The 23,369-nt window shown below is 36.8% G+C and overlaps 3 protein-coding genes across 3 annotated transcripts; 1 reads left to right on the top strand and 2 right to left on the bottom strand.

Annotated features, from left to right (window-relative positions):
* Positions 1-188: 188 nt before the first annotated feature.
* On the bottom strand, positions 189-5,152 carry LOC140791503 (uncharacterized aarF domain-containing protein kinase At5g05200, chloroplastic). The gene is made up of 11 exons (XM_073142104.1): positions 4,994-5,152; positions 4,777-4,888; positions 4,514-4,656; positions 3,687-3,800; positions 2,723-2,911; positions 2,490-2,645; positions 1,847-2,112; positions 1,590-1,687; positions 1,314-1,492; positions 1,013-1,123; positions 189-656 (listed from the first exon to the last, which is right to left on the bottom strand). Exons 1-11 carry the CDS (start codon positions 5,054-5,056, stop codon positions 477-479), a joined length of 1,611 nt encoding a protein of 536 aa, XP_072998205.1. The 5' UTR covers positions 5,057-5,152; the 3' UTR covers positions 189-476.
* Positions 5,153-6,429: 1,277 nt separating this feature from the next.
* On the bottom strand, positions 6,430-9,218 carry LOC140790280 (trans-cinnamate 4-monooxygenase). The gene is made up of 3 exons (XM_073140278.1): positions 8,217-9,218; positions 7,984-8,117; positions 6,430-7,233 (listed from the first exon to the last, which is right to left on the bottom strand). The coding sequence occupies exons 1-3, from the start codon at positions 8,999-9,001 to the stop codon at positions 6,635-6,637; spliced, it is 1,518 nt and encodes a 505-aa protein (XP_072996379.1). The 5' UTR covers positions 9,002-9,218; the 3' UTR covers positions 6,430-6,634.
* Positions 9,219-21,370: 12,152 nt separating this feature from the next.
* On the top strand, positions 21,371-22,807 carry LOC140790709 (transcription factor WRKY45-1-like). Its single transcript, XM_073140911.1, has 3 exons — positions 21,371-21,737; positions 21,885-21,989; positions 22,210-22,807. Exons 1-3 carry the CDS (start codon positions 21,451-21,453, stop codon positions 22,655-22,657), a joined length of 840 nt encoding a protein of 279 aa, XP_072997012.1. The 5' UTR covers positions 21,371-21,450; the 3' UTR covers positions 22,658-22,807.
* The last annotated feature ends 562 nt before the right edge of the window (positions 22,808-23,369 follow it).

The raw sequence follows: 23,369 nt of genomic DNA, 5'->3' as shown, positions 1-23,369 counted from the left end.
GTAATTGCAGCAATAAATTGATAAAATACAATAGAATTGAGAGAACGATTGGATAAAAAATATAAGTGAGAATATAGCTCTTTCTACCTATTTCCACCTGTAGCAAAGATAGAACCATAGTGCAGAAACTACTAGATATAGAGAACCTTAAAATGGCTTGGATCCAAATACAATGGCAGGTAGCAGCGTGCGGATGAAGGGCATTTATTTCAACATTTAAGAAGCATGACATCCTCTCCTCCTAGTTTTCAATGGAAAAGGGCAGGATGAGATCCTTACATATATTGGATATCATGCTACAATTGCACAACTTATCCAATTACAGCAAATATATATATTTCAAATACTGTCATGTGATTTTGATATCTACATAGCGTGCGTTTCTACATAAAACTGCCACATGAACTTATTTACAAGTATTGCTAGTATCTCTGTAACTATGTCTGCGAAAAAGGGTAGACTAAGCTTAATGAACTTCATCGGATCTGATTCGTGCTCCTCATCCTCCGATTTGAGACGATCATAATCCTCTGGTCCTGCAGCATGTTCATGTTGGGAGCCAACAATCTCGTATAGCGATCGAAATATAAAAGCTGCTTCATGAGGAGTGCAAACTCCCGAGGAAATCGTAAGCCATATGACTCACTAACCCTAACCTGTTAGAAAGCCAAACAGATATGTCAGCAATGCAAGACTACTCAACACTATGCATACGAAGAATTGAGACATCTCATGCAAATTGTTTATCCCCTTATTCATCTAGGATCCTCACAGCATGACCGAGTTCACAAAAAGAGGTGAGAGAGGAATAAGCCTTAACCAAAACGGGATTGTGGAAGTGGCAGCCTGCTCTTCTGCCACTTCTACTTGCCTTGACCCTATATTCCTTTAGGAATCATGTGAAGGCTACTTAACCGATATAGGAGAGGGCTATTCAAACAGCTTCTGGAAGACTTGACATTTTACTTCAGACTAGTTTCTATAGCAAGAACGCTCTCATAAATTAGCTTACCACATCAAGAAACAGAGCATTCATCTGTCTCTCGTCAACAACTACATTAGCAGAGATAGCTGCTGCGTCGGACCCTCTTGCTGTCGCAACTACAATTTCTGTATCCAGATCCTGCCAGAGCATGAATTCTTACAAATAAGAGCATGAAAAGCAGGGAAAGAATGGTAAAACTCAGTTTCAGTAGTTGAAATATAAAACAAACAGAATATCACCAATTTTGGCAATGAAAGAATAGTTGCTTAGAAGCAGCCAACTCTATGCTACAGCTGCAATCATTCATCAAGTGTGCAATAAATATTACCTGTATTGATGAGAATATCTTTTCTAAGTCTCTTGCAAAGGCTTTTACATCTACATTCTTTTCTGTAGCACCCATATCTATTAAGGAAGAAGCCATAGTTTCATAATCTTCACTTGCAAAAGATGCCAAAAAGATCTCCATAGCAGCCCATGTTTTTGGAGATATTCGTCCAACAATTCCTGCAAAATATCTCGAGTGGTTACCTGAACTAATTTTCAAGTAACATGATCAGACTGCATTTTTACCATTATGGAGGAAGGTTCTACTAGAACATACCGAAATCAAGAAATCCAATTCGGCCATCACGAAGCAACCATAAGTTACCTGCATGCACATCTGCATGAAAGGTCTCACATGCGATCAAGCTTCCAAACCTACAGAACTATTTCATCATTAACGCTTCATCTAAAGTTAATTGAATCGTCTACAACAAGGGAGCAAAAATAATATTGTGTTAATTGGATGAAGTTCCACAAAATGAGAAACTTTAATATTCATTGGAAATAGAAGAGCTGATAAACTGAAAAACTTACCAGACATTAAGTGCAGTTACTAGAGTCAACTCAGGGTCAGGAACAAGAGATCTTATAGAATCAAGATCAGTGAGAGGAACTCCATAAAGTCTTTCCATTGTCAATACACGACCGGTGCTGCAATGCCGATACACAATTGGAGCCTTAGCCTGCCTCTCGAGTCCCATATTTTCCAAGTATATCCTAAAAGACTCGATATTCACAGCCTCTTTTCGAAAGTCAACTTCCTCGAGCATTGATTCTTTTATATCTTTGACAATACCTACCTACCAAGGAGGATTTCACATTAAAGCACAAAACTTTCATAAATGAAATGGAAAAGCATCCATCTTCACATGAAAACATTCCTTTTCAAGTGAAGCCCCTAGCTGCATCAGTTTTTCCTTTCCAGCTTTTAGAGAATTTAAGAACAGAACAGAAAAGTAACAGTTAAGATATATCATATAGATCTACCCTTTGACCTCTGCGAGTAGCACAGTTTTTCCTAACAATTCGAGGAAAATGTTAGTAATTTTCTTCGTTACAGTAATTTTGTAAATAGAAATATGCAATTAAGTGTTCATTTGGCATGTATTCAGTAAAGATTTACACAAACCCAGTTATTGCACCAAACTCATTGAATAGACTAAAAGTCTGTGCATACCAGTGATGTCCGGCGAAGTTCAGGGTTTAGAAATTCCAGGATTCGGGCAACAACGTAAACAAAGTTCAAATCCGCAACTAATATATCTTCTATACCAGGCTTTAGAACTTTGATCACTACTTCTTGTTGTGAACTTTTAAGCCTTGCACCATGAACCTGGAAGGGAAATGCAGAAGTTATCTTCAGTATTGTTGAATTTGTATAGAAGATAAACAAAGATGTTAAATATCAACCTGAGCTATTGAAGCTGAGGCAATGGGTACTGGATCAATATATTCATAGACACTATCCAATGGCCTCTGCAATTCCTCACGCAATATAGCTTCAATCTCATTGAAAGGGATTGCTGGAGCCTGATCAAAGCAGTTTTGGAACTCCTGTACATATTCTGCAGGAAATAAAGTTGGTGCAGATGCTATGAACTGCACCTCCGCATTATCAGTTGGGCCTCCAGATAAGCATATACTAGAACTACAATTTCAATTTGTTATTTTGACTTAGTAATAAATTTCCTTCAAAAGCATATGAAACCTAGGTACTTAATACAGAACATTTTTCAAGGTAGAAGTGTAGAACCCCAAATGTTCAACTAACATGCTTATAACAAACACTGAAGGATGAACAAAAACAGGGTTTTGCCATCTCAGACTTGCTCATACTGTTTGCTGTCATCCACACAAACTATTATCCTCTAGTACTTTTTCACATAATTCTGAGAAGACCACATTGATAACTATGCTGTCCAATTTAGTTAATACTTTAATAGATATCAGATCCTTCTCATCCTAACATCATGGATACCACAAGGAATACATATATGTCATAAAGTTTGCTGACATAATAAAGTCTTAAACCTTAAATAATTGTCAAGAACTAAGTGAGCTCCAAGACATGCAAAATAGGGTGCAAAATTTTCAAATTGATAGGTGATACTGCTTATGACCTCTCTGCAGAAAACTCCCTACTTAGGGTGTTCGGTAAACATTAGCACATGGATACAAACACGAAATAATTTTCAGATGGGCAACATAGGAGAAGCAATTTATTTTCTCTTCTCAGCAAAGAGAAAAGTTTTAAGCTTATTGAATTGAGATCATGAAAAATTATTGCCGTAATAGAGAAAGAACAAATAATAATGTACTTCAAGCTGCAGAATAATCAATTTTATCTCCAACATCAGTAGTCCCATGTCTATACCTGACCTAATTTGATATAAGTTGCACCCATCTGTTCAAATAGCCTCCGAAGGTAAAGGGGAGAAAGTAATCCAAGCTGCATTTGGGTTGGCAACCCTGCAGATGCGTTCCTTGTCTGCATGAAATTGAAGAAAAAGCATTCACTAGTGCTTAAAAAGACTGATTCACTGAATAAGCTACATCTACGATTATTAACGTTCATAATACTAAAATTTGAGACATAGGCTTTCTCACTTCTGAAACAAGGTACTTATAAGATCGAATAGAATGATCATTGCCAGTGGCTTTTAAAATCCAAAATGAAAATGCCAAGTAACTAAATAAACGAAATAAGGGGAGAAATTAACTATAATTCCTCTGACATTTCTTATTAGTTAATTTAATACTCACAAAGTTTGCATATTTTTCTTCATTTAGAGCAAGTTATCTGAAGCTCCATTAAATTTGAGTTATGTGCGGTGTGCCTATTGAAACAGGTTGGCTGACCCACTAGATTTAGGCCCACTTGCTCTAGTGTCTGATTCACCTAGGGACACTTTCTTTTTTGTACGTTTCACAAAGGAAATACAAAACGTTAACACATGAATGACTCAGATCTTACGAAGTATAAAGAGAGACAAGATGGATATTATCTGATGAAAATCAAAGATCACAAGGGAGAAAGCTCCTAGAAACAGTCAGTCGAATAAAGAAATGCTCAGATGATGATATGCATGAACCAAACAGTCAATTCCGAAAGAGAACTTTTAATAAAGCACATAAAAGCATCGATTACATGAAAGATACTAAATTTTCAGAAAAGTGAGTAACGTAGGAAAATAGACATACCCTGGATACATCATTTAGCCACTCTCCACCAACACCGATTACAGCTTGAATGCCTTGGGCTAGTCTCAGTGCACCCCGAGGTCCAGTACTAATTGATGTCTGGAGTATGTCCTCCACTAGCTTTGGCAAGTCAGCTATCCTGTCTGCAGTAAAATAAACAAGAATACACGATTTTCAGGCAAAATCTAAGTATGGTCGATTGAATCGATTTAAGCTTATCGCTTCAGTGGGTCATTTCCTCGAACATCTCTCTGAACATTTACCTTGGATGCCATTGGAGAAGTCCTGAGCTTGAGAATACCGAGCAAACACCGGGACCCGACTCGACCGACCATTGAGCTTCCTCAACTTCACCGATCTACTAGTAGCAGGCAACTGAGTCCAAATTGTTAACTTTCGATCAAAACTTTGTTGCAGAGCCAATGCTTAGAGAAATCTAACGCTAGAAATGGTGCCAAAACTTGGAATCAAAGGTGAGACCTGGGAGTTCTGGAGGAGTGGGAATCGAGCTAGCGGTACACCCCTCATCGCTGTGACCACCATTTCGGTTGCTCTCCTCGTTGGATCGAGAGCTACCACTTCGACCAGAGGAGGGGAAGGAGTACAGGAGAAATGGGGCCTCTACTTCGGCGTAACAAGTGTGGGGCAGATGGCGCCACGTGTTTCGCGGAAGGTGTGGACCTCATGATCACCTCTAAGCCTATGGTGATTTTTTTCTAGGATCTTTTTCAGATACACCCCAGAGTTACAACTATATTACAGATAAAGCTGGGATCTGAAACGATATGTAAACTTAAGGATGTTTTCAATTTAGCCCACTCGATGATTTTTCCTACTTTCACCTCTCTGGCTCTCTCTCATCTTTTTTTGTCTTTGACCCCTCAATTATTCAAAATCATCAGTTCATCACCCCTCTTTTTTTTTTTTTTTTTTTACTCTCGCCCCTTCTAAAAGAAATTCAAATTCATCAACCCCTTGCTGTCTATAAGACTATAACTATTATGCCCCTAGAATGTCTATTTCTGTGAAAAAAAATAGTCACTATAATCGGAGACCAGTGGAATTTAAGGATGGGTTAAGTAGTTATTAAGATATTACTAGCAATACGATTAGTAGTGGATTGGTGAGATTAGGATTTGGGAGAAAGAGTAAGAGAATTAGAGGGGTTGATGATAGTAATGAGATATATATATATATAAAATTAAGTTTTGGGAGAAAGAGTAGGAGAATTAGATTTGATTAGTGATGATGGTTATAGTGATGAGATTTATATTTTAGGGTTTGAGAGAAATACGAGAAACAGGAGGAAAGGGAGAGAACAAGACATTTAAATATAATTATGTGCTAAGCTTTCCATATATTTTTGTTAGAAACCATAACAATGAACTGACGGATTTGATAATTCTGAATAGGGGGTCGAAAAAACAAAGGGGGTGAAAGTTAAAAAAATAATTCACCTGGGTCAAAGTGCAATTAACCCTATAAATAAACTTGTTACATTACTTTTCAATTTATTTATTTTCGCACAGAACACCTTGCATCATTATTGCATCTGTATTGCTAAATAAATGAATCATACGAGGAGGCAATATAATTATGAGTTTAAAATCATCAGTTGATACGAGCAAAACTTTTGTTTTAAAATCATTAGTTGATCAGTACCAATCTAAGCCGACCAGGCTAAGATAGCGGTGAGGGAGACTGTTGGAACTTACTTCATGCTGCCATTCTAAATCATTCTTGTTATAATTAAACTAAACCCAATGACACAAAAAGAACTGCAGTGACACCAAAATTATAGAGACGAGCACAATATCTAGCATAGATTGTGGCAAAAGAGATCAGCTTGAGAAGTAATTGAAAAGGCCGTAGCATGAAGAGTAAATGACATAGGACCTAAAAGAATTTCCTGGCCATAATTCAAAGATAAACTATTATTTCACTCAAACACATGAGCAGCAGAAAATACAAAGTACAAAATCATAGAGTGCTTCAGTTGATTGGTAAATTTACAGTAGAAATCTTATCCCTTTCAACCAATAGAAATGGAATTCAAGATCCTCCCACCCTTTACTTAAAAGAGATGCCAATGTGGGGACTAGAAGCTAAAGCTCGGCCATTTTAGAACACTCTAGGCTTGGCAACTATGGTAGAGTGCTTCAAAATGTGCAAGCTGAATTGGCCTCCCTTCTCAGTGGTATCAAGCATCTTTTGCCCTGGTGGAGGTAGCAGCTCAAAGTTCTGAACCAAGCGGCCAATTGTAATCCCCAGAATTGGCAATGCAAGTATAATCCCGGGACAACTCCGACGGCCAACACCGAATGGCAGATACCTGAAGTCATTGCCATTGGCCTCAACCTTTGCATCCTCCTCCAAGAACCTCTCGGGCCTGAACTCTTCGGGTTTCTTCCAGCTATCAGGGTTGTTAGCGAGCCACCAAGCATTAACAAGGATCTTGCTCTCTGCAGGGATGTCATAGCCACCAAGTTTAGCATCATTGAGGTTCATGTGAGGGACCAAGAGGGGGATTGCCATGCGAAAGCGGAGAGTTTCCTTAATAACTGCCTGCAAGTAAGGGAGCTTTTGGGTGTCAGGCTCCGTGATCTGAACACCAGGGCCGAGCACGGTGTCAAGCTCATTGCGAAGCTTCTGTTGGATATCAGGGTGGTTCACAAGCTCAGCAATGGCCCACTCAATTGACCACAGTGTTGTCTCAATAGCTGCAGGAAATAGGCAAGTTGGGAGTTATTTTAAAGATCCAATTGCTTGATTGTATTAGAATATTGAACTTTAACAGCATAATCTTATATATTATCCAAGTTCACTGGTAAGTTGACTGCTCAACTCAAGACTAATCAAAATTAACTACCAAGTCAAATTTATGAGACTAAAAAAATGGCAAGATTCGAAAAAAAAATTCCTTTGATCTATTCATTTATAAATGTAAACAGAGCACCAGGTGCATCTGCACAGGGATATAAGTGGAATTTGCAACGCCCACTTCAGTATGACAACCATCTGAATTCTACTATTATCAAGAGAGGACAACTATAAGGACAAATGGAAGTGGTAGTTGGCTTCTTCTAGTGATGAAAGAATTCTCTTTCTTACGCACGATAGGAGGATCTCTATGTAGCTAATCATTTTCTAACGAAAACTTAAAAACACTATTATAATGCCCACTTCAGTATGGCAACAACCTGAATTTAGTGTCAACAGAGGATGACCAGATCAAATGGATACAAATGGAAGTAGAAACCACTGGAAAGTAGTAGTAGTCTTCCAGTGATCAAAGAATTCTTTTTTTTTTTATCACGCAAGATAAATGGATCTCTATACGTCTCCAACTATGCATTGTTGAGGTATCCTTATCCAACTTTATTCTTATCATATGTCATATAATTTCACAGCCAATTGTACTCTTTTACCAAACTGTGAAAATGAGAGACTGATTGAGAGTAACAAGTTACCTGCAACATTGATGTTTTCGACGATGTAAAGAACATTGTCCTCATTGATCTCCCCCTTCTGCTGCGCATCCAAGATGTGATCGATAGCGCACTTGAGCCCCATGTTATCGTCCGGCTTCGTGCTCGATAGCTTCCTGGATAAGTTTTACCCAATTTTAAACTTTATTCTATCTCGGATAAACAAGTCAAACAAAAATTGAAAAGGATAGGATGGATTGATGGATGGTACTTACTTCCTCTCCTCAAGGAAGTAATCCTTGAATAGTTGGAGTCTCCGATCCTTGACCTCCTTGCAGATCTTGAGATAACCCCTCAAAAACGGCCTCAAGATCGGGATAAAATCGCCGTAATTATACTCAAAGCTCTGCGCTAGGCGACTCCTCTCTCCGTTGAGAGCCTTCAATCTAAGGAAGAGGGGGTCGTCCATGCTCTCGAACCTTCGATCGAACATGATCCTGTACATGTTGTTGTACATCATGAGCTGCAGCCGGTGGCGGAGGACGATCCCATCGACGGCGGCGGCGGGATCGGCTTTGACGCCGTCGACGACAGCCGCGGCCTCGGCCTCCCAGCCAGCACGGTACTGCTGGACAACCTTGTTGGTGAAGAAGGGGACAGTCATGATCCGGCGCATCTTGCGCCAGTGCTCGCCGTAGACGGTGAAGACCATGTCCTGGCCCTTGCCGGTGAAGATGTCGAAGACGACGTTGCGGGTGCGGGAGCCGAATTCGACGCCCTGTGTGTGGAGGACATCGCGGGCTAGGGGAGGGGAAGAGACGACAACGAGGTTCCGCTGGCCCATGCGGAGGAGGAGGATGTCACCGAATCGGCGGGCGAGGGCCGCGAGGTTGCGGTGGTTAAGGTCGTCACCGACCTGGAGCCAGTTTCCGAATACCGGAACTGGTAGGGGGCCGGGGGGGAGACGGAAGCGCTTGCCGCGGAGCTTGGAGATGACGGTTGCGAGGATGAGGGAGGCGAAGAGACCCAAGAGGGTCTTCTCCAGGAGTAGGAGATCCATTGGCGAGGACTCCAACGGAGAAGAAAAGAGAGAGAGGTTAGTGTGGTGGCGGTGGTAGTGATGGCGGTGGTTGAGAAGAGGAACGGGTGGTGGGATTTATAATGGAGTCGAAAAGCTGTGGTAGGTATAGATTGGTGAAGTGAGCGCATGGAATAGTAGTTATCTGAGCGGTAGGAGAAACCGAGAAAGGGGGGGGGGGTTGGTGGGTTTTCTTCTCTTTTTGCCTCTCTTGTTATTTTTTTTTTAAACTTTAGGATAGTTTTTTTCTTAAAAAATAATAGGTAGACTAATCATCAACAGTTTATAAATAAAAAATGAATTTAAAATTGTAATATATCTCTCCAACCCACAAACATTCTTTTTATTTTAATATAAAATTATTTAGTTATTTAAAAGAAGAAAAAAAGGCAAGCAAATACACTTGGTGACCTCAAAAGTGAGCTCAACAAGATCTAAGAATCACGACCGAGTTCCAAGTTTACGTAAACCCAAAACCCTCCTAGGAGACACAGTTCAATTTAGTTGGTGGACCAATTCTAGCTGTACATATAATTACGCGTAAATAAATTTTCCCAACTATTTTTTGACTCAACAAGGGGGCGAATTGAGCGTTGGCTACTTAGCCTTTCTTCTTTTTTTTCGGGTTCATATTTTTTTAATTGTTTTAAATAGGTTTATTTAAGATTAAAAAAATTTACTTTGAACGGTGTTAATAGAGAAAATTATTTTGCACTTTATTTTTTTATTAAAAAATTAAAATAATATCTAGAGGTTTAAAACTAATAATTGGACGGACGATTCAAAAAGTGTTATTCGAAAATCATTGGCTTAATATATGTAAGAGGATGAGTTGGTGAAGTAAAAGCTCCCGCCAACCTTAACAGACGGCGCCGCGTGGACGTGTAGGAAGCTCAGCACGTGTCCATCGCATTGTGGACATGGTAGTAGGTAGCGAACGGCCACACTTTTAAGAATTTAAGAAAGACATTTAGTAAAAACTTTTCTAAATAACACTTTATATTTTAGTAATTTTTGAATTGGAACCCTTTTTGAGCTATTTGTAATCGGTCTTTTTCTCTTGTTATTTATAATTTTTATATGACCCTCTGATGTTATTTTAACGAATAACTATTTTTATCTAAACTGTAGTTTAGTTTACTGTATGAATAAAGGTATTCTAACCTAACACAACACTAACCTGATCTACTAAAATGGGAAGAGGAATATTTTTTAGTATTTTGAAAGGTAAGTTTAGTGTCCTCAATAAAATATTTTTATTTAGATATTACTTTTTTTTTGTGCTACAGATTCGTTAGTTTTAGTATCACAAAATCATTCAAAATGTAGAAGGTGTTATATATAAAAATTTTCTAAATTTCCTAATGTTCCAACTCACATTATTCCACTCCACTTCTAATGCCGTATTGATAAGTAGATTTGTGTACGACATAATTGAAGATGAAAATTGGTTCAAATTAGTTAACCTTCTATCTAATTGTTGGACGAGATTTAACCTCCAGATTGGTAGGGGAGACTTTGTTTCCCCCCAAATAATGCAGATCTTGCGGAGGATGAGTGCAGAATCACCCAACAAAAGCTTGGCAACATTTGGATTCTTAATTGACTGTCTCTTACAATTGAGCCCCACTTTATGATAGAAGTGTTTTATTTCTTCTTTTCTATTTACTGGATTATGCGTACCAAGAGGGTCATATAAGCTTCTCCTTCTCTCAGTAGATAATTTATTTTCACTCATATTTGTTGACATTTTCATGATATGACTCTTGGTTTTAAATTTAATTGTCTAATTTATATATGGAAAAATAAACCCCTTTTATCTATTTTGATGACAAGCTCATGAATAAAGGGTTGTAAACGAGCCGAGCCTGGGCGAGCCGGTTCCAACTTAAGCTCGGTTTGAAATTAATTTGGACCCTTAGAATTAGGCTCAGGCTTGACTCAGCTCAACTCGAGTCGAGCCTGAGCTAGCCAAATCGAGCTCGAGCCTAGAATGAGCCTATTATCAAGCCTCATTCAAGTCGAGCCGGACCGAGCTTAATCGAACCAACTTGAGCCCAAGCCAAGCCTCGTCATCTAGTCTTGTAGGATTCCTCCTCCATGGGTGTCGTCGTCTTGAGTATTGTTGGGTCGAACGTCGAAGGCAGGGCTCGTGGGATGGCACTGGGGGACCTGCCGAAGAGTTGCATGGCGGAGGTGCTGATCCGCCAGAGATTTGCTAGCATCACGACAGCTTGACGAGGTGGCACCGCAGCGATTTGCCATTGCCGAAGGAGAAGACGGTGGCGGCGAGGATGTGGGATGTGGGATTTGGGATTTGGGAATTAGGGTTTTCTCACCCCTTTTATACCGAGCCTATCGAGTCGAGTCTGAGTGAGCCGACTCCAGCTCAGGCTTGGCTCGATATTAATTTTGAGTTAGTTTCGACAGCTCGGGCTCAGTTCATCTCTAACTGAGCTAAGCTAAACTCGAGCTTCAGCTGAGCCGAACTCGAGCCACTCGCTTATTTTGACAGCTCTACGCAAGTAGATAACTTCATCAATTTTAGTTATATTTTGTAATCTTGATATACATAGGAAATTAGAGATATTTTGAAAAACCCCTTTATCGGTACTATAAGAAAAAATAAGCATTAATCTTTAAGGCGTAAAGATATGAATGAGACATCATTCATACCACATATGCATGGAGTGAGGGAACGAAGGAAGGTGAGCGAAGATGGAGTAAGAGAAGGGTGAGCAGAGATGAAGTAAGAAGAAGGCAAGTTGGATGACGGACAACATGCGACAGCAAAATGAGTAATCAGACAGTGGCGGTTATGAATAACGACAGACGGAGATGGAGGAGGAGGGCATGTTGAACGATTATAGGTGGCCTGCGGCAACAAGGGGAGGAAGGCATGGCGGACGTCAAATGACGATAGACGGGCAATTAAGGAAAACTTCAGCAAAGAGATAGATTAAAGTGGAGAGGATGACGGTTGATGAGAGTGAGAGGACGATAGCATGCATGGAGAGGGTGCCATAAATAAAATTGAAATATTTTAGAGGAGAGAGGAGAGAAAGAAATCGGAAGGGAAGGGAAAAGAAAATTAGGGAGGAGGGGGGCTCCCTCTCTGTCACTCTCGACTAGAAGAGGGGTCATTATTTAATCATACATGTCCCTCTTTTTTCTTTTATTTTCATCTTTCAGCATCAAGTGAGCACCGCCAGGGTAGGGTACCTTATTCATATGTGAAATGGAGATAGTTTTCTTAGAGGATCATTTTAATAAACACCCAAGGGAGATAATTAGAATTGCATTAATTAAGAGTCAAGGCACCCAAAGTAGTGACATATTGCTGCCTCACCTGTATCGAGATATAAAATGAATATAACTCAAACATATCTAAAGTAAGTTACCGACCAATTGACAGCAGAAGATAAAAAACTTTGTTACGAAGGAAAGAAAGAGACGTGATCGATTTCTCTCATTGGATCGGATACTAATCCACTATCTGTATCCCTAAGTACAATCTTTCAATATCTTGAAGCAGGCAAGCAAACTTTTTTGAACCACACTATTGTTAGTACTATCTACATTCTAGACATCTATAGTTATCAAAAAGCAAATAATGTGGTGACATGGAATTAATAGGGAAAAATAGGGACTAAAATACAAACATTCCTGTTCTTTTTTATTGACATTTCAAACTGAGAATAAATTTTGTTATTCTAAAATATAATTTTTTATTTTAAAATAACAGAATATCATTCTAATATATATATATATATATATATATATATTATTTATAAAAATTAACTAATTATTAATTTATCTTTACTTTATATTAAATTAAAGAGATATAATTTTATAAAAAATAAAATATCTTTTTTTTCAATTCATTTTATATTATATTAAAGATAAATATTACACCCTTATTATAATAGCTATTTTTGAATTAGAAATGACAAAAGAGAAATACGAATGGATTCGAGAAGGCCACGTGGCAACAACTTGTGGTGAGGACTGAGGAGCGGCCAGTCTCGCGCTGTCTTCCTACCTCCGTGCAACATTTCCCTTTGACCCCTTCCTTTCTCTAATTTCTCAAATTGCCCAAGAAAAATAAAAATGTATCCACCTACTACGATGATGGTGACGTGGAAAATAAAGGGCCACCAACTTCCCACCCACTATTAAGAAGCTAATAAGAAGCTTTCTTCCGCCACGACATCAGTGACGTCATCTTATACGATCCACAGGCATGGCGGCTCAGTTAGGCTCTTCGTGAAAGGAAAAAAAAAAAAGGTTTGAAATATTAGCTCGATGACTCGATAATTTAGATGGATTAGAGCATTAGTTTAGCAAAATATTTGATATGTTTGATTAATAGAAGGGTTGGTCTAGTTGTTGTTTGACTTATTAGGCTGTGTTTAGTTTGAGACCAAGCCCTCATTATTATTTTTAACTATGATGTAAAAATTTAAAAAAATATATATTAGTTTTAGGGTTGAAATAAATTATATATATAATTATTTGACTAAAATACACTTCTTTGAATTTAATGATAAAAGTGATAGATTTAAATTATATTATGGATAAAATCGGAATCAATTTAATTTTATATTAAGAAATTTATTTTATCTAGTGGGTGGGGACTGAACTTGATTAAATATAAAAAAAGATAAAAGAAATATTTGATTTACTGAACGTTAGATAATACCATTTAACTAGTTTATGTTTATGTTTGTTTATGTTTATGTTTATGTTTAGCATACGGGCTCTATGAACTGGGTTTATAGATTGTTAATGGGCTGGATCAGCTCAGCAAACTCAATTGGGCTTTGAACCTAACTCAATTGGGCTCTGAACTAGGTGCAATAATCATGGCATAGCGGCGGAGCCATGATTTTTTCAACAGGGGGCCAAACATGAATACGTGGAAATATGCAAAATTTAAGAACAAAAAATTAAATATATAAAAATCATGCAGATGTTAACAAATAAAATTGATTATTAATATTGGAATTGTTGTGCGACAACTTCATTTAATTTTTTGACGGAGAGAGGATGCTTACGTGATGTAAAATATAGAATAGGAAAGGGTGGGGATTACATTAATGGATTTATAGTAATTAGAAATAAATAATAAACCTATTCACAGTAGATTATGTGTGTTACTATTGTATGAATTTAATTTTGAATGGCTGCGTTGGCCTAGCATCAGTTCAAAAAACAAAAAATCCTCCACACAATTGAGGATTCTTCTTCTAGTTGGACACCGATGGTCTCCTTCCTCTACTCTCCCACTACCACTTTGGCTAGGAGTTGTGAGGATCTCCTCCTCCCTCTCTTTCTCTCTCCTTATTATCTTTTTTATTTTCTTCTTTACCAATTTCTTTGGGCTCACTCTCTCGTTCCGATTCACGTTGGCAGAGACTGCCGCTATGATCGTTGTTGTCAAGAATATTGAGGCTATCATCGTGGTAATGGGTGAAGTGATCACTACCATCATTAGCTTGTCCATTCGAGGATCCATTCATATTGTCGCTATGTCCTCCTCCATTGTTTATCTCGTGCACAGTTGCATTGCAGATTGTGCTTGTCAACATAATTCCAATTACTCGTCTCCACCATATCATACTCAGTCACTACTCTCGCATATCCCCACCATCAATCAAATCTAAGGTTTAGTGCGGTGTGAAATATTCTTTCCGTTGTACATTGGTGATTTTTAATTTTTCGACCTTCGGCATTCTAGGCTTCCAAATTGTAACAGAATCGCATGTTGATTCAAGGCCCTTTGCTCATGTCAGTCTATTAAAACCGCGCTTTTATTTTTGTAACTTTTTTCTGCCCTTGAGTTTAATGCTTTGTTTCGTTTTTTGCTTTGGCTAAACATGAAAAACTTAATGATTGTATCAAAGAGTCATCGCTCTATTTCTTCTCTCCGTGTGTGTGTATATATATATATATAAAAGTCTGAAATTTTAGTGGGACCATGCCCAACTTGGTTCAATGTAGCTCTCTGCCTTTGGGCTTGGGCATTCTGTGCCAACGGAGCAATGGGGTGCCCTAGGTCCAAAGCAAGTCGGATTAGGCTTAAGCTCCTTAAAAAGAATCGGACTTAGGATTAGGCCCAATAATATCCATGTCCTGGTGATCATTTTATTTTCCTACACTCGTACATCAAATTTAACCTTATATTTACGATACAAAAGAATCAACGTCTACGACAGAATAATACTTTGAATACAAAATTCAATTCAAGTCGAGCTCGCTTAGCAAATCAAATTTTATATATTTATTTATTTCTCTAAATTTTTAAAATTCTACTTGCAAGACAACCGCCACACCCACTAAGTTGTCCCCCTAATTTGCCCTTATTTATTTTAAAAAATAAAATTAATTATAAAATAGATAATTTTCTTTGTTATTATTAAAATAATTATTTTATGTTAACTTATATTCTAAAATAAAAGTATAATAATTATTTTTAATATAATATAAAGTGAAGAAAAGATGGGAAAAATAATATATTTTTTTATAAAATTATCACGAGTACTCTTTAATTTGATATAAAGTAAGTTGATAGAATAGATATTAAAAATAAATTAGTAATTAAGTTAGTGTATAGTATAATATAATTTTAATGAATAATATTTGTACTCTATAATAAAATTATTATTCTAAAATAACGAGTTATATTTAAGAATAAAAAATTATTTCTGAAGGACTTTTTTGCTTCCCAGAATTTTGGCCACTTGCAATTGAATGGCAAAGTTGTATATTTTTGAACATGCATGTGCCCAAATCGGAATTATTTATTAATTTCTTTCTTTGTATATACTTGTCAATTAAAAGCAATTTCCATCCTTTTACTTTAAATAATCCAAAATTTAACTTCGTATTTTATTTTAAATATCATAATTACAATTAAAATTATTAAAATCTTTTAAAAAGAATATTGTAACAGGTGGTTATTAAAGTTAATTAATATATAAATGAGCTTAGAGTGGAATAAATCAATTTTAACAAAATAACATACTGGATAAACAATGCCAGAGGCTTTTATAATTAGAGGTCGATGTGTTGTGAAAAATAAATGTAAAAATGAACGAAAAATTTAAGAGTTATACTTAATAAGGACATCTTTATAAAGGGAATTACTAAAGCAAATGTTAAACCTTAGAAGGCCCAATGTTTCTATCAACTCATTACACTCACAGTCACTAAAGAGAAAAGGAGAAAAAAGAAACTTAGCTTTTTATTATTTAATTTTTTGTGTGTGTTGGATTTCGTTTTCAGTTTTAGCTCCCAAAGTAGGAGCTCTTGAAACCCATCAAACCCCCTCAATCATCTATTAATTAGGTATCTTTCGCTTGTGTGGATAAAAAGGCTACCAACTCGTGCAACATAATTTTTGTTTTTTTGACCATTTTAAAGTAAGTTTCAAATTTATTCATTAGACAAAGCGACCTTTAATCACGGGATGATATAGTGATTATGTTTGCCAAAATTTTGGTAACACATTATATCATTTCTTTTGTTGATAGTAACTTAGATGTTGTGTAGACCACCGATTTATTCAGAGATCTAATATACATTTATTCTTTTGTTATTCGGGCGTACCTAGAATTGCTCGTATAATAATTTATTTATGATAAATAAAATTGCTAATTTATACGATACATGAATAAATTTATCTTGCATGACATCCACGTAAATTAGAAATCACGTGGATATGAAGCTCACTTGCTTTGCTTGAGTATAATATCCGGTGAATATTGTATTCAAGCAACGCTTCCCTCGTCGGATCCGAGCCCGCCACACCTGCTCCTCACCACTCCCCTCGTCAGATCTGGCCATGTCGCCCTTCCACCTCCTTCCCCTTCGGAGGAGGTAGATCAGTTGCTGCATCTCCCCTCTCTCGCATCACTCTTTTTTTTCCCTTTTCTCACTCGATTTGCTGCTGTAGCAGTTGATCCGCTGCCGCTGACCTCTCTTGCTCTTTAGTGCCCATCTTCTTACTCGCATCACAACCATGCCGAGTGGGTTAGGCCACTCTAGATGAGGAGAGGGTTCACACTCGTTCATAGCAGCCTGTGTTTGCTGACTTTTGTATTTCCAGTAATATATTTTTGATCGCAGATGTCATGCTTTTTGAGGGTCCATAGCGGTGTTATTTATTTTGTCATGCTGCTGATTTAGAGTGTTGTATGTTTGCTTCTTTAACTTGTTGTTCTTGGTTAGTGATATTCGATCTTTCTATCTTTGAGAATTATCATGGTCGTGTCTTAGACTACTGGATTAACGGAACCTGCATGCTGACTCGAGGCTCTTCGCTCACGAAAATTTCTAGAGTTATTTTTTATTTTAATTTTGTATTATACCCCAGGCTTGATGCTCTGTTTTAAATTGCTAGAATAACTACTATAGGCTAAGTGCGGGACTTGTACGAAAGAGTCGTCGGTCTATTCTCCCATTTCTTTGTGTATCAGACTGTATTGATGTAACTCTTGAAAATTATAAATTAAATTACGGATTTATCTCTAAAAAAAAATAGAGAGAGTACAATATACTTAAAGTAGTAAAAACGAAAAACTCTAAAATAGATATAGAGAATTTCAAGATTCTAGTCACTTTGTTTGGATTTGTTCACACCTTTGATTTGCAATTTGGTCCCACCCCGAACGGACTGGTCTCACAACATATCTGAATGAATCTTTGAATGAAGAGGATAAGAGAGAAGAGAAAATAATATGCGACAAATATTTTATCTTATTTACAAATAAATCATAAGAGAAAATAAAAGGAAAATTAAGAGAATAATTTTTTTTTAAAAGGAAAAGTTAATCTCTTAAAAGTAAGTTTTGTAATGATCAATTTTTTTCTTTATAAAAGGTGGAATGAAAGGGAGAGAAGAAAAAAAAGTGAAAAATTAAATTTTATCTCTCTCTCTCTCTCTCTCTCTCCTCTTTTTCTCGTATACTCCCTTTCTCTCCTTTTCTTTATCTCCTATTCAATAAATCCAAAGATAGTGGAGTTACGGATATAATTGATTGCATGCCGCTTAGCCACGAACATCACCCTCGACCATTGGCGACAGCATCCTTACCAACGACTCACCGGCTGACACCTCACTCATCTTATTTCCTCCAAGAGGAGTAGCCCCGTCGTGTGAAGAAACCAATTCATCTGGATTACTATTCCACTACTTCCAGAAGCCAGACTAGTCTCTAATTATTATTATTTTTATTATTGCCGGTGATACAGATGATGAATAAATCTTTAAGAATTCCTCCGGCGGTCAAAATTATTAACGGCAACAGCAGCAACAGCAACATCAACCGCAACCGCAACCGCAACCGCAACCGCAACGTGGTTGAATCCATTTGAGCTTCGTGAATAAAAATTACTGTTTGGAACCAAAAAAATATTTTCTCAAAGATGTTTTTGACCGGCACGAAATATGTATGTATCCCCGAGAAAAATTGTGAAGTTGTCGGGTAGAAAGCTCGGGCAATAAAGTACGTGGAGATCTAGGTGGATGAATATTTAACCAAACACTTGCAAGTGGCATAGAATATTAGTTAATTTCTAGAAGGGTGTGTCTGTTAATGTTCCATATAACGACGGATTAACAAGAATTTTTTTCTTTCTGGGTAGTTTCATTTAAGAATAGATGCGAGAGTCATGGGTTAGCCATATCTTGTGGATATAAAGTTATCACAACATCTTTTGCACAATAGACTCCAATTTATCCTAAGGGAATAAAGTTAGGCGAGAGAAGAAGTTCTTCCTACACCTAGCTCGAAGGCGAATTACAAGTAAATATTAGCCAGGCAAAGTTTACATTAGGAAAAAAAAAAAAGAATGAATCCAAAGAGCACCTTCAATCATTGAGTCAGTGATCAAACGTCTTTTCGGCTGCTTAATAAGGACGTCAGTAAGAATTTTGGAGTTACTTTCAACTTTGATTTTGATAGTCGTGAGACACAACCTTAAATTCTTTTCGACCAAAATATAAACTAAGCCACTTACTATATTAATTAAATGTTAATAGAAATTAAGTGATTATATATTTTTTTTATACCTATATTTAATTTTTGAGCTATTAAATTTAAATTTGGAGCAGGCCGGTGAGTAGGAATAGCACGTAGTTGATTAGAATAATTTGCTCACCAAAAGATGGAGTCCTTCACCCTTCACCAGCAAGCTAGTTGGACACTTTTGAAATTAAGCAATCATGAAATTATGTGCGTGTATATATCATTGTTATGAGCATAGTACTTAGGATAGAAGTTAAAAGGATAATTAATTACACCTACATCTTTCAACCCATTTTCACGTAGAATCTTTTCTTAATTATAAAAAAAAAAAAATATCTGGAAGGCAGGCTCATTCCGCACGCAATCAATTTTAGATTATATAGAGATAATTTTACCCCTATATAAAAGAAAGAAAAAAAAATAAAATAATTTCATAATTAAGAGAGTCAGTAAATTATGAAAATAAATAAGAAGTTTTTATGGAAAAATGGCTTGAAATATCTATTCTCTCTTAAGGAAACATCTCCAAAATTATCACATTTCTAATGTGTTTGCAAGTTGGAGACTAAGCTTCGTCTTATGTGCTCATCAATGTGTACGATATAATAGGACATAAATTAAATATGGCTGTCCTTTAAATAGTAGTTATAGTTGGCGAGTAGTGTCATCACTTGGTTAATCATGAATCTAATTAAATAGGTTAATTAAGGGATGATGTTAATAAGCTACAGGTTGACAACTTGTCATCCGTCTATTTTAAAGAATAAAAGTGTTACCAAATAATAGATTCATCTAAGCCGGTTAAGTATTACAGAATAAAATTAATTTCACGGTAACATGATTTTTGCCCATAGTTTTGGAGTAAAATATATTTAATCTTACTTTCAATATTTTTACCTCGATTCTCAAATAATCCTACAACTTAGAACTAGTTAATTAACCAATTAAGCTTAAGAAAATTCATTAACATAAGCATAACTATACATCAAGGCCCGCCCACAAACAAACCTATAAAACTATCATAAAGAATTATGACAACTATCACCATGTGAAGAAGAGTGAATTAATTAGGCTAACACGATTATCCGTAGAAGTAGGATCTCTGCTTCCTTAATTAAGTTATAATAACTTATTTACAAGTAGACTCCATAGGCAATGAAAGCCTCCCATGTTGTATTATTATTTTTATTTACATGTCCCATCTTGTATATATATATATATCATGATAAGTCTTTGGAATATTGAGTTACCAAAGTTGTTAGTGATTGAGAATTAAGTACTTAACTCTACCTAGATTTGTTGGAATACAAAATATAAAAAGATATTATTTTTAACTTAAAGTTTTTAAAATAATTGATAGAAAATATGTTTGACAGCATTTGAATGAAATCTCTGCATTGGTACCACTTTTTGAATCCAATAAAATACATTAGCTTAAAAAATAAAAGGAATTATTAGAGTATAAAAAGTACCTATCTAACAAATTAAGCTTTTAGATTGTTATGGCATTCACAATAAAACCTTTTTAAATATTTTTTAATAATTTGGTTCCTGCCTAAAGATTTGATGCACTTATGAGACACTAAGAGATCCATCTTATTCACGTGGTGTGCCACCTTGTGATCTGCACTTTTGACTTGGCAAATCTCCAGAGGAATATTCTGAAAATGCTACATGTGCATGATATATCTCTAAGCTAAGGTTAAAACTATAGCTTAATTATTAAGAGCTTTCTTAACGCATTTGATGTCATTCTCATTTTGGTGCAACCCTTCTTGTATTTATCTTTGGAAGAGGGGATGGGCAGGGCTGGGCTGCTATCAAATTGGTCTGCATAAAATAATCCTGACATATAAATCCAACCAAGTTGAAAGGTGGGCAGGAAGGAGACAACTTAGCCTTCTTAATAAATGATAATTGCAATTAATGTAATAACTTAAAGAGAAAATTAATATTCCTCCTCGAAATAAATTGTTATATAATTGTATAAATAGTATCATTAATTTAATTTATAAAACTCAAGTAATATATTTATTTAAATATTACTGTATTTTAAAACACATGAAACTAAATGAGCCATTAAGTGATGTAAATAAATTAAAGGGACTTTTAACCCTTGTAATGAGTTATTTATTTATTTTTTTAACCTTTTGTTCTCATCCGACAGCGCCCACGCGGAACCGAGGAGGGGGTGGTGGATGTGACGTCATAAATTTACGCCATAGAGATGACGCAATCAATTTTGTCCCGCGTTCCACTTTCCTCCCCCCTTCTCGTTCTTATCTTTTGAGAAGCAACCACGCTACCTTTTTTTTACAACTATAAGAACTGGGGGAGGTTTCGATGACACCACCTGTGAAGCCAAACACTAACGAAACATAGAGGACGGAGGAGGAGGCAATGGCTGTGAACTCGGTGATCGGCGAGCTGATCAAAGGGCAGGAATCCGCCCGCGATCTCAAGGAATTACTGGCCAGGATCTTTCTTCCCGCAGAGATCAACGGCGCAGATTCTTCTCTCGCCTGGGGCCTCCTCGATGGAATCTTGGGCTCTTTCTCTAGGGCACGCATTGCTTTGGAGCACTCCAGTTGCAACGCCTTGGCTGAGATCGATTGCGATCGTGATCACAGGAGCGAGGAGTGCAGTGGAAAGAAGAAGATCCAGAGGAGAAGTGGGTATAGGAGAAGGTAATTTATTTAAATTAACCCTTTTAAAACTCCTTTCTTTTTTCTTCCTATTTTTGGGGTCAATTTTTATTTTTAATTTTTTATGCATGTACCTGGTGATTAAGGATGATAACCTGGAATTAACTTCTTAATTATCTTTTGTCACAGAGCTCATCCTTATTCCAGCAAACAAGTTTTGAACAAGACCATTGATGATGGCTTTGCTTGGAGGAAGTATGGCCAGAAGATCATCTTTAGCTCCAAATTCCCAAGGTACCACTTCTCTTCTCTCTTAAATTTTTATGCTTCTCTAAAGAAGAATCACATTAAAAAAAAAGAAGAAGAAGTATGAATTATTGATTGATGTAACATAAGACAAGACATGGCATGTTCTTTTGCCTTATAATCTTGCCGGTTGGTACCTTTTATTAATGTTTTAGAACATAGGGATTAAATATCTGATAAAGAAATTGAATTGCCTGTGGCCTACCAGGAGCTACTTTAGGTGCACACACAAGTATGACAAAGATTGTCAAGCCACAAGACAAGTGCAGCAATCTGAGGAAGACCCTTCTTTATTTGTGATCACATACATGGGAGAGCACACCTGCAGAGATACAGCACCCAAATCCGGCGATCAACGGCCGTCGTTCGTCATCGACTTCGAGTCCAACGCTGCCGCCGATCGCCAATCGCCCTGCTTCCTTCCTCCTCTGCACTCACTCAAGCAGGAGTCTGATGGAGAAGTTATAAGTAACAGCACCTTAGATTTCTCTTCCTCAGAGCCTCCAATGTTACCCGAAGTTAAAACTAGCTCAGATCATCACTCCGATGTTACTTCTGCGTTTAATTCTCCATATGGCTTCTTGGATATGGAATTTGGTGAAGCTGATTTCGCACTAGATGACATACTTAGTCTTGATCTCCTTCAAGATTATTAAATAAGTTTAGGAGTTTGTTAGTAAAAAAAGAGAGAGAGAGAGAGAGTTTGTAGTAGTAGTGTACATTGTTCAGGATTTTAGAATGATATTTTGGATCTTGTACTTCTTCTTATATAAAAATAGGAATATAAGCAGTCAGTAATTTGAAAACCCTTATGTAATTAGTGACATTAGTCCCATCAAGAACGTAACCTATCAAATCTATTCTCGAAAAATAAAGTTCCAACACATGGTTGGTTCATTGAATCGTATGCATCGAAGGAAATTGGGAAGAAAACATCGTTACATTAAAGAATAAATTGATATCCCTCCATACCTCTCGCCTGTCTCTTTCGCATGAAATTTCATTCGATTAGCTCGGAAATTACACAGGGGATTGAGTCTATTCTCGAATATGACATCATAAATGGATTACATTAATTATATTATCTCCACTAACCTAAACCCATTGTTTTCCACTCAAAACCAATTAAAAAAAAAAGGGTTTTAAAGCATATGATCACTAACACGTGTGAAACGAAATCTTAGCATACGCGAGGGAGCACAAGTCCATCCATCCGTTCACACGACCAGAGTAGAATTATGGGTCGAATTTAGAAGTTGGAGGGTCACAATTCTTGGCTACCGATAATTATATAAATTTAGAGTTTATTTTCAATGAAAATTCTCTGTCCATATTTTTCTTTCTCTTCAGATCAGACAAGACTTTGTT

The sequence above is a fragment of the Typha latifolia genome, chromosome 6 (assembly GCF_019914945.1).
Source record: "Typha latifolia isolate L0001 chromosome 6, TyphaL0001v2, whole genome shotgun sequence".
NCBI lineage: Eukaryota > Viridiplantae > Streptophyta > Magnoliopsida > Poales > Typhaceae > Typha > Typha latifolia.
This window is presented reverse-complemented; position numbering and strand designations above follow the sequence as displayed.

What these genes read in the sequence shown, in the direction of transcription:
- LOC140791503 (XM_073142104.1), bottom strand. Translation starts at nt 5,056, where the DNA reads ATGGTGGTCACAGCGATGAGGGGTGTACCGCTAGCTCGATTCCCACTC. An exon ending in CTTCTCCAATGGCATCCAAG is followed by an intron (nt 4,657 to 4,776) that starts GTAAATGTTCAG and finishes ATTTTACTGCAG; the next exon opens with ACAGGATAGCTGACTTGCCA. An exon ending in GTAACTGCACTTAATGTCTG is followed by an intron (nt 1,688 to 1,846) that starts GTAAGTTTTTCA and finishes ATAGTTCTGTAG; the next exon opens with GTTTGGAAGCTTGATCGCAT.
- LOC140790709 (XM_073140911.1), top strand. Translation starts at nt 21,451, where the DNA reads ATGGCTGTGAACTCGGTGATCGGCGAGCTGATCAAAGGGCAGGAATCC. An exon ending in AGAAGTGGGTATAGGAGAAG is followed by an intron (nt 21,738 to 21,884) that starts GTAATTTATTTA and finishes CTTTTGTCACAG; the next exon opens with AGCTCATCCTTATTCCAGCA. An exon ending in TTTAGCTCCAAATTCCCAAG is followed by an intron (nt 21,990 to 22,209) that starts GTACCACTTCTC and finishes GTGGCCTACCAG; the next exon opens with GAGCTACTTTAGGTGCACAC.
- LOC140790280 (XM_073140278.1), bottom strand. Translation starts at nt 9,001, where the DNA reads ATGGATCTCCTACTCCTGGAGAAGACCCTCTTGGGTCTCTTCGCCTCC. An exon ending in TACTTCCTTGAGGAGAGGAA is followed by an intron (nt 8,118 to 8,216) that starts GTAAGTACCATC and finishes AAACTTATCCAG; the next exon opens with GAAGCTATCGAGCACGAAGC. An exon ending in CGAAAACATCAATGTTGCAG is followed by an intron (nt 7,234 to 7,983) that starts GTAACTTGTTAC and finishes TATTTCCTGCAG; the next exon opens with CTATTGAGACAACACTGTGG.